This window comes from Plecotus auritus (genome assembly GCF_963455305.1).
Source record: "Plecotus auritus genome assembly, chromosome: 11".
In the NCBI taxonomy this organism is placed as follows: Eukaryota; Metazoa; Chordata; class Mammalia; order Chiroptera; family Vespertilionidae; genus Plecotus; species Plecotus auritus.
This window is the reverse complement of record NC_137777.1, coordinates 44,874,201-44,890,793: the sequence shown is the minus strand read 5'-3', so window position 1 is coordinate 44,890,793 and position 16,593 is coordinate 44,874,201. Positions and strand designations below refer to the sequence as shown.

The 16,593-nt window shown below is 40.9% G+C and overlaps 1 protein-coding gene across 1 annotated transcript in view; it reads right to left on the bottom strand.

The window, feature by feature from the left end:
- ZFHX4 (zinc finger homeobox 4) overlaps positions 1 to 16,593 on the bottom strand; it is a 190,943-nt gene that overhangs the window by 29,479 nt on the left and 144,871 nt on the right. Inside the window, 1 exon segment of the mRNA XM_080646986.1 lies at positions 4,582 to 4,650. Coding sequence (XP_080503112.1) covers positions 4,582 to 4,650 — 69 coding nt within the window.

Genomic DNA, 16,593 nt, shown 5'->3' with positions numbered 1-16,593 from the left:
GTCCCGGTGTCCTTATCTTGAGGGGACATAAAATTGTAAGGGCTATCGCAACTTCCATTAATAAAACATGGGGTGTCAGGAGGAGAGAATGAAAATTATGAAGGTACTCCAAGAAAAACTACAGTGTAATCTGGGTCTCATCACATGCTTTTCGCAAGGTCCGATTCTTCATTTTCTGGTGTGTGTTTTAAGGGCGAGAGAAATTCCCAGACATGTTCCTCTATACATCACCGTGGTGTCTGACCTCCGCCTGACCCTGGCAACAGTTTGAGAAATCTGAATGTGAACAAAGCCTGTGTCAGCAGCACGGAGCGACTGCCATCAACTTAATCGCAAACAGCAGTTCTGAGGCCATAACTTTGCCTGGCTCGTCCAAGCCACAGCTCAGACCCTCCGGAGCTGGCTTTGCCCGCACAGCCTCTGCTGCTGGGACATCTCCCCCCGCTCTTTTCGGGCTCTGCCTTTGAAGTAGGCAGGCAATTAGCTCTAATGCTCCAGCAATTCAGACCTGTTTTGTGGTTTCGAAGGCGAGAGCTGTTTATTACAGGTGGGCACTTTGGAGCCGTAGAACTTTGCAAATTTTTAATCATGCAAAAAATAATCAAAGGGTAACTTATATCCACCGCCATAAAGTTTCATAAGAGTCTAAAAAAAAAAAGGCTCGCTTTGGTTCTTAGAGTTTCTGAAATTAAGTTGACATTCGCTTTATAAATAGACTTCAGAGTTGGGAGTAGTAATGTGGAGAAACCACTCTCTCCCTAGGAAAGCTGTAGCTTGGAGTTGGGGTTGCCGGAGGAGTGGCTGTGTTCTGATTCTCAGGTACCAGTTTCCTCCATGTAAAATGCCATCAAGTGTAAGATGCGTGTAGGAAACGAACCAACAAACAAAAATGCATACGTGGCATTAAATGTGCTAAAGGGATGCTGTAGAACGGAGGGAAATGACAAATTCAATTACGTAAAATTCCAAAATAAAGATACTAACTTACATAAAATTCCCAAAGATGCTAATGCAGTTGTCATTTTCACCAATAAGTTTCTTCGCTAATGTAGTACATGTAATCCTAATAAAAGTATTATAACATTTCATAATACTGTTGCTTTCACAGCATATATATCTTTATTCTTTTGCTTCATGTAATATAAAAAACACAATATTTATTCATATATTAAACATTAAGATATGAATGTAAATAAGCTTAAAATGAACACCGGAGTCCATGAGAACTTCCCAGTTTTCAGACAAATAGTAATACATTTTTATTTTTAAATGTTCTGAAATAATACTGTAGTCTTATAGAAGTTCAGTGCAATTAATTTCCTCTAGCATTTTTATTATGGATAAAATGATGATCTTATCAAAGTTATTTTGTATATACACAACTATATTTAAAAGAAATGTTTTGAATGACTAGCTTAGAGTATTTTCATTTGAATAATGAAAATGATTAGAACGTCTCTATTAATTTATTCTATAAAGTCCTAATGCACATTTTGAAGCTTGTCCACTCCAGGGATACACTGCTGATCCAGGCGCCAGCCAACTGCACGTGGCTCCCAGGGCCCTGTCCCACCGAGGGCTTGGGGACCCTCTCTCTGAGTCCTCTAAGGCAGCCAGCCGGTGGTCCACGGACACCAGAGGTCCGGGAGGTTGGAGGCCACTGCTCTAAGGAAAGCGTTGCACACTTTTTAGCCCACAAAGTAATCATATAAAGAACAAGCAGAGGACAGTAAGCAACGTAAATATCTTTAATTTTATATACTGAGCATCTCTTCAAAGCATCTGGCTTGTAAGAATTCTTCCCTGGACACCTGCACTCTCTCCCTGTCCGGTCCCACCACCAACTCCAAATCTACCCTCTGTATGAGCGACTTAAATCTACTAAAATCTTTTAGTGACTCACTACAAGAAAAAGTTCAATCTTCTGGGCAAGGAAAGAATACCTCCGAGATACCTGGTCCTTGTCCACCACTCCAGTCTCATTTTTTTTCACTTCCTACCTAGCACTTAATACTTAAAACAACAACCACCACCTACCCTTGTGGCTGTGGCTCAGATGGCTGAGCATTGTTCTGTGCACCAAAAGGTCACAGGTTCGATTTCTGGTCAGGGCACAAGCCCAGGTTGTGGGTTTAGTCCCCGATCTAGGTGTGTGCAGGAGGCAACCAATTGATGTTTCTCACATCACATCAATATTTCTCTTTCTCTCCCTCTCCCTTCCTCTTTCTCTAAAATCAATAAAAACTTTTAAATTGCATCATCAGAGTCACCTGTTCAACTTGTTAGAAATCAGACTGTGTGCTCCACCCCTGGAATTTAGAATTCAGTCGGTTCGGCGGGAGGCCTGGGAATTTACATCTGTGTTCCCAGGTGAAGGTGATGCTCCTAATCCAAGGACCACATTCCATGAGCCACTATTCTGGAAACACGTGACTGTTACTAATGTTGCCTTCCTGTACATATCATTATATTTCCCTGTTTTATCTAGGACAACTTCTCTCCACTGTACACACATTTTTTCCTTCAAGCCCAGCGTGGGAAATTCCAGTTTCAACACCTGTAAAAATGGAATAACGCCTACCTCATTGGTTTGTTGTAAGATAATATATAAAAATCAGTCAGCACATAGCCTAACACAAACTAAGTGTTTCAAAATGCTGGCTGTGTTATTACTATTAATTATTTCTTTACCCAAAAAGTCTTACCTAAATCTTGAATTGGATTAATGTTTCTGAATAAGATTTTCTTCTTTTTTCTGTACATGGATGTCAAACAACTTACCATAGTATTTGGAAATTAATTATCCATGTACTATGCCTATTTTCCCTAATAGCTACACATTTACTGAAAACAGTGATTATCTTATTGCTCCTTGTCCCGGAGCACCTGGAACAGTGCCTGGAATATAGTAGGCAGGCAACAGAGGTTTGTTGAAACAGCAAATTGAATTTAGGATGCAAAATTGAAGAAGAAAGGAGGCGTCCAGATGCTATATCACTCTTCTATTCCCCTTCAATAAAACTTGAAATGGAGTATTTGTTTGGATTGGTTTGGGTGTCCTTGCGTTTTCTCTTTCTACTAAAAGTAAATTAATTATCCAACCCTCCAGTCTGACTTCACACCAATTGTTCCTCTCAAAGCCACCAACAACTTCCAAGCTGTGAAATCCAGTGGCCATGAAGGTGTCTGCTCAGCAGATGTTATCACACCCTCCTCCTGGGGACCACACCTGACACCCTTGCTCCAGCACTGTACCTCTCTTACTGCCTTGATCTCACTTACTCCAATCTTCAAATTACTTACCTATTTGTATAGCCATATTGTTCAAAAATCTTATTCAAGATTTATGCCCAGCAGTCACTGGCACTAATATTTTGAGCAAAGTTGATGACTCCTAGTTTTCTTACCCGGGGTAACTAGGTCTATGGCATGATGTCATCAGTTGAAAGGAAGAAAAAGAGGAGAAGAAATGGTTTTGCAGAAAAGAGAAGTTCAATTTGGAATTTGTTATATTTGACTTCCCTGCAGAACATCACCATGGGAATATGCAGAAGGCATGGGAACATCTAAAGTTTCTCTGAGAGACTGAGCAAAGATGGAGATTTTGTAAACAAAGACAATAAATAAATATGTTGACAGGGAGTGCTATCTTTTTAGTTTAACAATTTTGGTCATAGTCTTGATTTTGCCCTATTATTTCCAATCAGGTCATTCATGAAATCTTTTCAGTGATTTGAGGTGAGGAAGGCAAATTGGGCTTGTGCTATTTTATCTTAAGTATGCTCTCTAGTTTTCTAGGGGGAAAAAGAACAGATGTACAAAAAAAAAGATTTTTATGAGAGATGCATAGGTGAAGGTAAACTGAATAATTTTTGACGGAAATCCTGACTTTATATTGCAGGAATGTTTTCACTTGCAAAACTGTTCGTTTTTGTGTGTGTGTGTGTTTTTTTAAAGTATTTCAATACCCCATTATGAATGCGAAGGACTTTTTATAATCTTTTTTTGTTCTATATAACACATTATTATTTCAATTGTATAAATCTGGGAACTGGGATCATGTTTATATAGCAGAAATAAATGAGGTGTGTTGTAGCAACATGGGTGCGTTTCCTCTTAAATTATCTGAATATAATGCGGATAACAAGGCCTGGCTGCCATTTTTTAACATACACATATACACACAAAGCACAGGGAATAGTAAATGTGTTGACATGGCTACACAAAATCCAATCAGCCCATTGACTGCCAAAAATAACTCCCCCAACCAGGTTTTTTTAATTGTGTAAAAATAATATCTGGCTTATCCTTTGTATAAAACTGACCACTTTGGTGAAACTTCGTAGTGTACATATGCAGATGTGAGAAATTATCCAGCAGATGTTACTCAATCTTTAAAAAGTCACTTTACATAGGCATCCAAATATACAGATATATTTGCTTTTGCTATTAACTTGTTTCTATAAGGGATCTGATCAAATCTAATTGGAGCAGCTCCAGAGATCCATGCATTACATAAATGATGAGAATAACAACTGTAGGACAGACAGACATGATTTTGAGAAGGAACAGACCAATTACCTGAGGTCACTCTCAGCTGCTGCTCCGACAGGTCATCCTCACAGGTCCTGGCTCCCAAAGAGGCAGATTCTGCAGAGAACATCGGAGTGAAAGGTGGTCAGCTCTGCAGTCACAGCCAACATCCCGAGAACCCATTTGGCTTTCAATGAGATAAGTATGTGGTGGGGCTCAGGGGAGTCTTAGGAACATCTTACATCCTAGTGAGCAGTGGTTAGCAAGATGAGTCAGACAGGGGTGCCCTGAGATCGAATTTTCGATGATGGGCAGTGCACAGCGAACACCACAATGTAGTTCAAATATAGAAGCAGGAAAGGCTCACTGTGATTTTTACCTCTTGGGTCTCTGGCCAAGCCTACATTACAGTGGCCATGGCACATGACATAAATTATGAGCATGCTTTTACTTCTCCGTCCAAACAGCAAAAAACAACAACAGTAACAACAAAAAACCCTCAATGTATGGTAACTGCTGTGAGACCAAAGCTGGAAACAACCACTTAAGGAAATCTGAAGTGTCCAAGTCAGCAATAAACGCAGTAAGAGACTCTGCTCTTCTATGTGCGTTCCACAGCAGAAGGCCAGCAACGGCCTGGTTTGTTCAACTCAACCCCGAACACAAATCATGCTTTCCATCCAATTCCATGCTTCCTTTGCATTCCCTATTGTAGGGAAATCTAGAAAACAACAACGAGGCCTTAGAAATCAACATCAGCACCTCCTTCTTTCTCCCCACTGAGTCATCACACGCTCTTGGTTCTCTCTGACAATGACCCCTGTCTCATGTGTTTCTCTGGTCCCCCGTCACCCTCTCATTCCTGGCAATTTCAGTAGCTTCCAGAACAACCTCCCTGCCTTGAATTCCAATCTAATCTCTCATAATATCTGGAGAGCTATTTTTTTTAAGAATACAGAATTGCATGAGCACAAATCCTGGCTCTACCACTTTCTAGATATGGGACCTTTGTATACTACTCAATCCCCTCATTTGTAAAATACAGCTATCATCAGCAATTGCAAGAGAAAATAATACAAACACGATATGATCTCCCAAGTGAAAAAAGCCAAATCTTATTGACAAATTTTAAAAAGTGGTCATGAAATTCTTACACTGACAAAGACAGTCGTGTTTATCTAGCAATGGCATCTCTGGTTGATTCTGAAGGCTTTAATTAAACAAATAATTAACCTTGAAAATAGAAGTGCACACCAAGGCACTATTACTGCATTTGCTAATTGTTTTTCCTCCTATGTATAAAACCTTTGGCCTTTAGTGGTAATCTACTTAAAAATAATACAATCAGTATAAATACTCTTTAGCTTCCCATCACCAACAAAAAACATTATGTTTTGTTGTAACTATCTCTTACATTTGTCTGGAAAGGAAGAATTTATCCTCAGTCTTTGCTTATAAATCCAGCAATAACTCCCAAACAGAACACAGTACTGATGCCCATCCCATATGTCACTCAAGAAGCCCACCTTCGCCCTAACCGGTTTGGTTTAGTGGATAAAGCGTCGGCCTGCAGACTGAAAGGTCCCAGGTTCGATTCCGGTCAAGGGCATGTACCTTGGTTGCGGGCACATCCCCAGGAGGAGGTGTGCAGGAGGCAGCTGATTGATGTTTCTCTCCCATCGATGTTTCTAACTTTCTATCCCTCTCTCTTCCTCTCTGTAAAAAGGCAATAAAATATATTTTTTAAAAAAAAGAAGCCCACCTTCTTCCTCACAACCTCTCCCTCGTGTCTTGATGCCTTGAGCAATGTTGTTCCTTGTATTTTTTAATGTCTTTTTGTTTTCTCATGTTAAACTCTTATTCTTCCCTCAAAACCCAAAGCAAGTGTCACCTCCTTCATGCTCCCATAACAATTAGCTTACACATATGTGACAGGAATTAATGTCTGTTTTTGGCATACAATTGAAAGAGCTTTGAATTTAAAGTCCCAGGCTCTGGGATACTTTATGAAATTCTCATCTTGATATTCATCTGTCTTAGGATACTTTTATTCAAAATCCGAATCCATGCCCTATATCCTTAAACAAATGACTACCAAAAAAACACTAATTCCTGTCACATATATGAATATATTTGTAAAACCATTTTCCCCTCTTTTCTAGCAAAAAATAAATAATTTGTCAAGGAACCCTTACTGTTTTACACACACAGCCCGATCATGTATTAAAGAGACTTGTTCAAATAGATATGAGTAGTACTTCAGTGAGCTAGACCAAATGACTGCTCTCCTTAAAGACACATTAAAATTAAAATAAAGCAATGACAACTTAGTGACTGCGTGTATCTCTGCTGGTTACTGTGATATATTCGTATGAAAACAGGCACGCATTCCCCACAATCAAATCACGAGGCATTGATGAACCCTTATCTTACACATCAGGAGGCTGGGCCAGAGAGGTAGAGGTAGCCCTCTGTCCTCAGGCTCCGAGTATGAGCCTGACTCGCTAGGAATGAACCCTGGGGGGCCTGGTACAAAAGTCTGAGGAATTTGGGATGTGTCTTGTCAGAAGAACATGATAGTTAGGAGCCTAGAAAAGTTTCCTATCTTTGTGAAAGCCAGAAACCAAGAGGGAAAAAGAAAAAACAAAGCAACTGTTCACTAGTCCTGCGAACATTCTGATATTTCATAAAAGATTTACATCCTTTGAATATGAAATGTGACCAAATAATCATTTGGTACCACATGGAAATCATTTCATTTGAGAGTGATTTAAGGAGATGCACAAAATGTCCAAACCAGAAACTGTTTTTAACCTCACAAATTAGGTCACGTGGCACTGGAGTCGGCCCCGGTGAGAGTGACTGGGGGAAGTGAGTTCATAAATGAATGTCGTTCAGTGTGCCAGCAATTTTTTTTTTTTTATTCTCAACAGTGTTGCTCCCTTTATATAAATGAAAACATTTTAATAAAGGAGCTTTTAGCTTATCAAACAAACTGGTTAACTTACACTTCTCCGCCGGTGTAGAATGAATTGTGTAAAATCTGGCAATGACACACAGCATCTTTCAATATTTCCCTCGCATAATTGCTCTGTAATAACAAATCTGACTGCTGTTAACACAGTCTGTCCCTTTCGCAGGTGATTTAATTAGATTACTAATTTGTGTTCTCTAGCACCTAACCTTTCTGGTTTAATTCTATTAAAAATAGTACCACAGATAGTTTATCCAGTATTCTACTCTATTCTGTCAATTTGGCAATGATCACAAATTTGAAAATGGTACCAAATTACTCTATTTTGATTAACACGGCATGGGCCACGTTTTCCTGTGGAATAGTGTATGGATCATCATCATCACCATCCTCAACAACAACACTTTCCAGAGGACTTGCTCTGTTCCAGGTGTGACGGATGGACACCCCAAGCAACTGGCGGAGCTAGGATTTGAACCCAGGCAGCTTTATTTCAGGGAGCATTCTCTTAATCACAAAAACATACTGAACCATATATTTAAGATCCTAAAAGTCGGTTTTCTCTTAATTCTGCAATTATTCCTCATGTTCACTTTTCTCATTTGGCCTGATTCTAACCACCTATGCTCTTAGCCTAACTCAAAGGGTTCCACTCCCAATACAATGCTTAAAACCTAAATTTTGGAGAGTCCTCTTCCCTTTAGTTGAGAATGGGCGTTCTCACAGTTCTTTCTCATTTCCTTGCACTGTGACATCCCCTCACTAACTCTCCATCTCATTTCTCCTTCTGACCTTTCCCTTCCCTTATACAAATACTATTGATCCTGGTTAATAAACTGATAACTTTCAGGCATCTAATCTTAGTTCAAAAATCAAGCTCTTATCCCCCAAATCTTTTTTCCCCATGGTAATCCTATATAATACAAGGCTAATATGCAAATTGTCCCCATGGGCAGGAGTTTGACCGACCGGAAACTAGATGTGTGCTGACCACCAGGGGGTGGTGCGGAACATGGCGGGCATTAGCAATGCAGCGCTGACAGTGGGTGGCAGTGGAAGCACTGCTGGCCCCGATGGGCCGCACGAGAGTGGGACCGTGGCGGGAGCAGGTGAGCAGGCAGTGCCAGACCAAGGTGAGTGCCAGTGGCCCTCACAGACAGCGATCAGCAGCAGAGGCGGGGGGCAGGACTGTGAGTGGGTGGCAGCAGGCCAAGGCAGGTGTGAGCAGGGGCCCTGATTGCCCCACCAGTTGCCCCACAGATCGGCCCTGATTGCCAGCCAGGCCTAGGGACCCTACCCATGCACAAATTTCATGCACCGGGCCGAGAGAGAGAGAGAGAGAGAGAGAGAGAGAGAGAGAGAGAGAGAGGAGAGAGAGAAAGAGAGAGAGGAGAGAGAGGAGAGAGAGAGAGAGAGGGAGAGAGGGAGAGAGGGAGAGGGAGAGAGAGGGAGAGAGGGAGAGAGGGAGAGGGAGAGAGAGAGAGAGAGAGAGAGAGAGAGAGAGAGAGAGAGTGTGTGTGTGTGTGTGTGTGTGTGTGTGTGTGTGTGGCTAATATGCAAAGTGGCCCCTCGGGAGTTCCGCTGGGAGACCAGGAGTTCAATTGCTTCGCTATGATGTGAGATGACCACCAGGGGGCGGCGCAGAATGAAGAAAGGCCCCAGCCAGCGTTGGGCAGCTGGGGAAGGAAGGTCCTGGCCGGCAGCCATAAGGAAGCCCCTGGCTGGCAGCCGGAAGGCCCCGATTGGCCCTGATAGCTGGCCAGGCTTAGGGACCCTACCCATGCACAAATTTCATGCACCGGGCCTATAGTTGGAATAATATTTTTTTTTAAATGATAATCATTACAATCCTGATGGTCAGAAAAAGATCTGGAATTTTATTAAACAGTCTAGATACATAAACAGAATTCTATGTTTAAAGTTGTTTGTTGTGTTTGTGGAATAAATGTAATCTAATCTGCATTTGATGATTGCAACAGCCATGTGCTTTTTATATTCTTATCAGCAAAATTTGGGAAGCATCTGGCACAAGTTCAGTAGAAAATATAATTTTTAAAACAATGGGTGAATGTTTAAGCTGCCAAGTATTGTACTAGGATGGGATTTGCCTACAAAACTCCCATGTCTCACCCTTACCACTGATTTGTTAATGCATCAAACAATAAGGCATATCACTAATTTTATTTTTTTAATTTTTATTAATTTTTTAGTGATTTCAGAGAGGAAGGGAGAGGGAGAGAGAACTGGGAACATCAATGATGAGAGAGAATCAATGATGAACTGCCTCCTGCACACCCCCTACTGGGGATCCAGCCCACAATCTGGGCATGTGCCCTGACCTGGAATCAAACTGTGGCCTCCTGGTTCAGAGGTCGAAGCTCAACCACTGAGCCACGCTGGCTGGGTTGTATCCCTATTTTTATCACATAAAATAAAATATATATAGCCAACAGGATAAAAATTAAGCCAAGTGGCCTAAAGTGATAAAAAGAAGAAAACCCAACATTTTCTGTATCTCAAGTAATATTATTCTTAGTTCTATTCACTTTCATCCACTAAAAAAAAAAAAAAAAAAAAAAAAGGAAGTGGACAAGGAGGAGGAGGAAGAAAAAGAAAAACCCATTTCTTACTTTTTAATTGGAGAATAAGACTAAATTCTCAAAGTCTACAAGTTGCAACAAGGCTTCTAGGTCCGCCTCATCTCCCTTGAAGGCCCTCCCACCTCCAACACAGCTCTGTGATGTTTCACAGACTGAATACAAAAGAGAAGATATTTGCAGCTCTCTCAATTTCAAAATAATATGAGAACACTTGTCGGAAACCTGTTAAGTGCTAAGCATGTAACCTGTATTCCGTTACTCAATCCTTGCAGTAAATCTATTAAAAAAACATTGCTTTTATGGAAGAGATGAGATATCAAAGGTCAGACATTTTAAGTAATTTTTTCCAAAGGCTCAGAGCAGCAGAGGTAGGGTTTGGGCTGAGTCTGTCTGGCTCTAAAGCTCTGTGCTCTCCTCTGAACAACACTCCCTCCAGGCAGCCCCCAGGACTCCTGGGCCAGGAATTCTAAAATCTTTGGTTTCCCTACCTCCTAAAAACAAACAAAACAATAAAAACCACAACAAAAAACAGCTCAAACTCCTCAAAGCAAATTCATCATCACATCATCAATATTTAGAAGAACATATCAGATTCAACATGTATTACTATCTTGGTAGTTACATCTGAATAAAGAACTCGGAACTAGCTTGTGCACTGCAAAAGCAAAGCCTGTTTTCAGAGGAAGCAAGTTTGCAATTAGAAATGATTTCAAGTGGTCTTCTCCACCCTTTTCCTCCGTGGATACAAAGAGTGCTCTTCTAAAAAGCAGAGCAACTCAGCATGCTACCGAATGGTTTTGAGTAACCAAGCAACACCATCTTTGTGGACCTGCCGTGCTTTCTCTTAAATTATTTCTCCCCTAGCAGTAAGAGACGGGAGCGCATTGGATGCTCCAGGATCAATTATCGGAATGAGGCTGGATTTGTAATTCTTCATTTTCTGGAAAAGTGGAGCTCCATTGCCCTGCCCTGTCTAGTTTCACCCATAAGTTATTTTCATATTGTAAGGGAGGAGTTCCCTCCTGGGGCCTCCAGGCCAGGCATGTCTGATCACTTCTTCCTGCCTGTTGAATCATCTATGACCTCAGTTTAATGGGACCTCAAAAGAATTTAATAAGTGCCTGATATCAATTAGTTTCAATAAATTACTCATGCATCTCCTTAATGTCTCATATTTTAAAGTACTCTTACTGAACTTTTTTTTTTACTAATTCCTAATGCACTTCTCCATGTAAGGTTCTGTTTTATTTCTGAGAGTTCTGAAATTGAAAGGTCAAACTTCTATTGTCGTAACTTAGGAATAATATCATGTTCACAGCTATCAACCAGTTGCCCAGTTATTGAAACTTAACTCCTTACAGGATCACAATCTTTATATTCTCTACAGAATGGATCTTGAAAGTATTATACTGAGTGAAATAGTCAGATGGAAAAGGACAAGGACTTCCCAGCTGGTGTGGCTTAGTGGCTGAGTGTTGACCTATGAACCAGGAGGTCACGGTTCAATTCCTGGTGAGAGCACATGCCTGGGTTGCGGGCACGATCCCCAGAGGGGGATATGCAGGAGGCAGCCAATCAATGATTCTCTCTCATCATTGATGTTTCTACCTCTCTCTCCCTTTCCCTTCTCTGAAATAAAAAAAATATATGTATTTAAAAAGACAAGGACCATATGATTTCATTCATATGTGGGATATAAAACAAAAAGCAACAAACGAACAAACAAAAAAGCAAACTCATAGACACAGACAACAGCATGTGGTCACCAGAGAGGAAAGTAGGTGAGGGGAGGATGAAGAGGGGAAAGGGGCTCAAATCTGTGGTGACGGAAGGAGACCAGTCTTCAGGTGGTGAGCACAGAGTCCATATATGCGATATTATAAAGTTGTGCACCTGAAATGTACACAATATCATTAACCAATATTACCACAATAAATGTGATATTTAAAATGTTGAAAACAATTTTCATTCCTTAGCATGTTGTGTTGGCTTCACTAGTCAGCTCATCAACATAGGAAGCACCTCTGTCCACACCCAGCTCCCTCTGACCCACTAGTGGCCTTTGTTCAGGTGGAACACTGGCAGTGTTGTGGTTTTTTTAGTAAGATTTTGTTACTGATTGTGAGAGAGCATGAGAGGAAGGGAGAGGGAAAGAGAGAGAGAAACACTGATGTGAAACATTGAGCATGGCCCCTATGGGGGATCGAGCCCGCAACCCAGGCATGTGCTCTAACTGCAAATGGAACCTGCAGCCTTTCAGTGCAAATGGAACCTGCAGCCTTTCAGTGCATATCGAACCTGCAGCCTTTCAGTGCATATCGAACCTGCAGCCTTCAGTGCATGGGATGATGCTCAACTCTGAGCATACTGGCCAGGGCAGCACTGGCTGTTCATTTCAACCCCTTCCTTTCCATCTCAGGCTAGTTTGTAATCCATGAGAACCTCCACCTTCTTCTCCACAGTCATCTCATTTTGTGAAGAGCCTCATTTAGGTCAATGTCTCCTGAAGTTTTGTGGGTTTTTTTTAATGAAAAAGAAAATCATGTTCATCCAATAGTGCAACTTCCTGCTATTCCTTTAACTTTTTCAAAGGCTCTTACAAGGGTATCATGGACCCTCAGGGCAGTTGCATTTCTTTGTCTCCGTCCCGTTACTTGGCTTTTGGAAGTCTCTATACCTGCTCTTACAGTTCCCCTGGAAGACCAATGCAGTGATAGGCACCTCCCCTAAGACAGCCTTGTTTTTAAATTACTGCAACAGTTAGAGAGTTGAATCAGGTTCACAACATTAAAAACATGTCCTGTGATCTGTAATGATTTCACAATTCCCACGATTTTGCTTCAGTCACATTCAGTGAGTTACCTGGGCGTCCTTCTTGGGAATCATTATCCATGAAACACCCTGGCTCTCTCCTGCTGTGGAGAACCACAGCAAGAGAATCCGTGTTGAAATAATGGTCACTTTTTTTAACTATTTGAGATTCATTCCCTTTGCTTGAAATTTTGATCAAAGAGAAAAGGTGAGCCCTCAGTGACATAAAAATTGCCCACTTCTGCTATCTTTATCTGGCCCTTAGAAAGCCTGCGTTGTCCAAGAAACTATTTCATTAGGAGAATATTGATTAGTCCCAGCCATATATTTGTGCTGGGGGTGAGGGGGACCAAATTTACTTAGGAACCAAATACCCTTGAGCTCAAATCCCAACTCTACCACTTTCTAGCTATTTGACAAAGCAAGTTAGCCCCCCAGAAGCTCAGGATCCTATAGGCGAAATGGAAACAAAAATACCCAGACTTCAGGGTGCAATAAAGTTAATGAATATATAGTGTCTAGTACTGAATAAGTAGTAATTGTACTCATGTGATTCTTTCGTGGCTTTGTCCTGCTGAATACAAGTTAGTCAAAGAGAAGCTTGGTGCTCTGGCTTTTTAGATTATATTTATCTGTGATGTGTGCCCTGTCCATCAGTGGAGTTTGTGTTTTAAGCCTTTGAAATATCACTATTATTTGTGTAGATATTTTGGAAATAGCAAATGTTAAAAAGACTAAACACTGGTTTCCTGAGCAATTTGAAAGTTGATTTTCTTAAATCCCTAAGCAAATCTTACAGAGGCTGCAATACAAGTGGTACGTGAACCAAGCTCTAGAGACTGTTCAGTCCACTCTGATTTGACCCTTTACAAAAGTCATAGTGAAGAAGATGAACTCTGAGGACTGGCAGTGATAGACAAGTTGACCCTAGATTTCTCTTGCAAGAGAGGGATCCTCCCCCATTCCAGACCCCCATCATCAGCCTCTATTAAGAGGAAAACTTAAGGAGAAGTCACAAGTAATCTCAGAATGTGCAGGACTGCAAACATGGCCGTCTCCAAAACTCAAAAAGTAGTCATTCATATACGAACACTGGGTTTGAGTCATTTTCTAGAGTCTTTCTTACGTGCAGTCCCCTAAATCATACGCCCTACTGAACACACCATCAAAGCACAAAACACTTTTTTCCTACAAAGCAATTCACGGCGAACCACACAGACAATGTTTTAGAGCTTCACAAAGGCCAGGTAAATGGGGAATGTATGCCATAGGAATTAAAACTCTGGCTTCAGTGCGTGTAAATTTAAATATCTGTTAACAACTTGGAGCCAGTCTTCTCATCTGCAAAGTGAGGACAAAATTATGTCTTCTGTTTGCCACACCAGGTGGTTGTAAGGATGAACGGTGAGTGTTATCACCACCTCCTAGTGACCACGCACAGCCAGGAAATACAATCTTTGCACGACATTTTCTAAATATTTAATGTCTTAAATATGCTGACACGAACTGTACCAGTACTGCTTATAATAAACTATTCTATACAGTTCTATATATGCGGGGGAAATTATTGCTTCCCGTGTGCAGGCTTATTTATTTTGTGAATTATATATGGCCATAAAAGAAAATCCTCGGATGACTAGATCGATTCTTTTTATCAACACTATAATTGTTGAAATAAATTTACCATTAACCTAAGACGCAGAAAAGTTTCCTAAATTCTACGTAAATAATCCTTGGATTTTTCACTGTTTGGAGTTTTCTGCCTTTCACCACTTTAGGAAAGGTCAAATTTATATAGTCATATGCCCCAAATTACACTTATGAGAATTGACCTAGGCAGTGATGGATACAAACATAAGTGAAATAAACCTGAAGAGGGAAAGTTAGTGAAAGTATGCTTAGCCCCAGAAAAGGAAGATTAGGAAGGCTAGGTTAGAGCCAAGAATGAAAAATGTACTGTTGGAACCTGTTATGAATTTTCAAGACAATACTTATGCATACCCATGAAATGTTTATTTAATAAATCACTCATTAATGAGCAAATAGATTGATGAGATTTGGCACATTGCTTTCTTTGGACTGTATTAGCAGCAGGGGAAAAAAATGGTTTCTGAGACATAGCCAATTTTTTTTTTCTCCTTTGCCTGAATGCAAGAATTGGAAAAGGATCCCTTGATTCTGGCAAAGTAGAATTTTAAGCAGAGGGTGCTATAATCAAATTAGCATCTTTGGGATGCTGTGCAGAGGTTGGAATAGAGGAGGAGTTTTGTTATCAAAAAGAAAGAAGAGGACACGGAACATTCATTGTACTTCAATCTATTACTGTCCAGGAGAAATCCTGGATAAAGGGAGAACAGTGATTCCACTGGAGAGAAAAGAGAATGTTAAAAAAGTCCAAGGTTGGGGTGAGAGAGAAGATGATGAGCTCAATTTTGGACGTGAATTAGAGCACAGCTGTTCAGTAAACATTTAAATTTATGGTACTAGATCTTGGAAGAGAAGTCTGAGTTGAAAATACTTGGAAGCTAATAATTAATACTTGTGGGTAAGTGATAGTTCTCAGGAAGAGCACAAGGCGTGTGGAAGACGAGGGCTGAGGACAAAATCCGAGGAAGGACAACTCAGAGGTAAGTGGCGCTAAGGATTACTGAAAGATGATAAAAGATAATGGCAGAGAACAAAGAGGGAGGCAGAGAAGCCTAGAGGGACTGGTAAAACACTGGGCAAAGGAAAGTAATGTCTCCCGAAGTTGGAGGCACAAATGTAAAAATTACACAGAGAAGTCAAGTAAAAAAAGGCCCTGGTAATACTGTGAGAGATGATGGTGGCTTGGATCAAAGGGGCAGCAGAGGAACTGGTGTATATTTAAAAGAGGAGTAGATAGGACTTAACAATGAAAGTGAGAGAACAAACAGAATCAGAAATAATTCCAATAGTTTTGTGCCCTAGAAGTCAGAAAAAATGGAGATGGCTTTTACTCAGATGAGGACAAACGTAGGTGGAACAAGCGGGGAGGAAAAGGCTTGGAATCTGTAGCTTAGAACACATGTCCAAGTAAAGATGTCAAGTAGGCTCATATGGGGTAGGTAGAGAGAGAGAGAGAGAGAGAGAGAGAGAGAGAGAGAGAGAGAGAGAGAGAAGGAAGGAAAGAAGAGAGGGAGGGAGGGAGGGTTAGTGAAAGAGATGTTTTAAGAACAAGGGAGAATCAACATGTTGAAGGTTGCTGATTGGTCCAGTCAGATGAGGACTAGGAACTGGTCATTAGATTTGCCAAAGAACAGGTCCTCCAAGTCCTTTGTGGTGTGGTGATGGCAAATACCCCTTGAATGTGGAGAAAAGAGAATGAAAATGAAGGAGAGATGGCAAGTGCAGACAATTCTTTGGGGAATTTTGCTGTAAAAAGAATCAGAGAAACAAGGCAGCGTGTGGAGTGGATGTAGGTAGCGTCATGGGAGGGTATTATAAGTGGGGTGATGTAGAGAACATAGGTATGACGACAGGAATGAGCTGGTGGTGAAGAAGCAATTAATGATGTAGAAGAGAGTGAGGCAGTGACCGATGGCAGAGGAGAGACATGGGTGTGGGTTTCTGAAGAGTGGTGGAAATGGGAATAGAAGTCAAATTACCACAGAAGTCAATGGAAGTCGGTCTATGACTGACCAACCTCACAAAAGT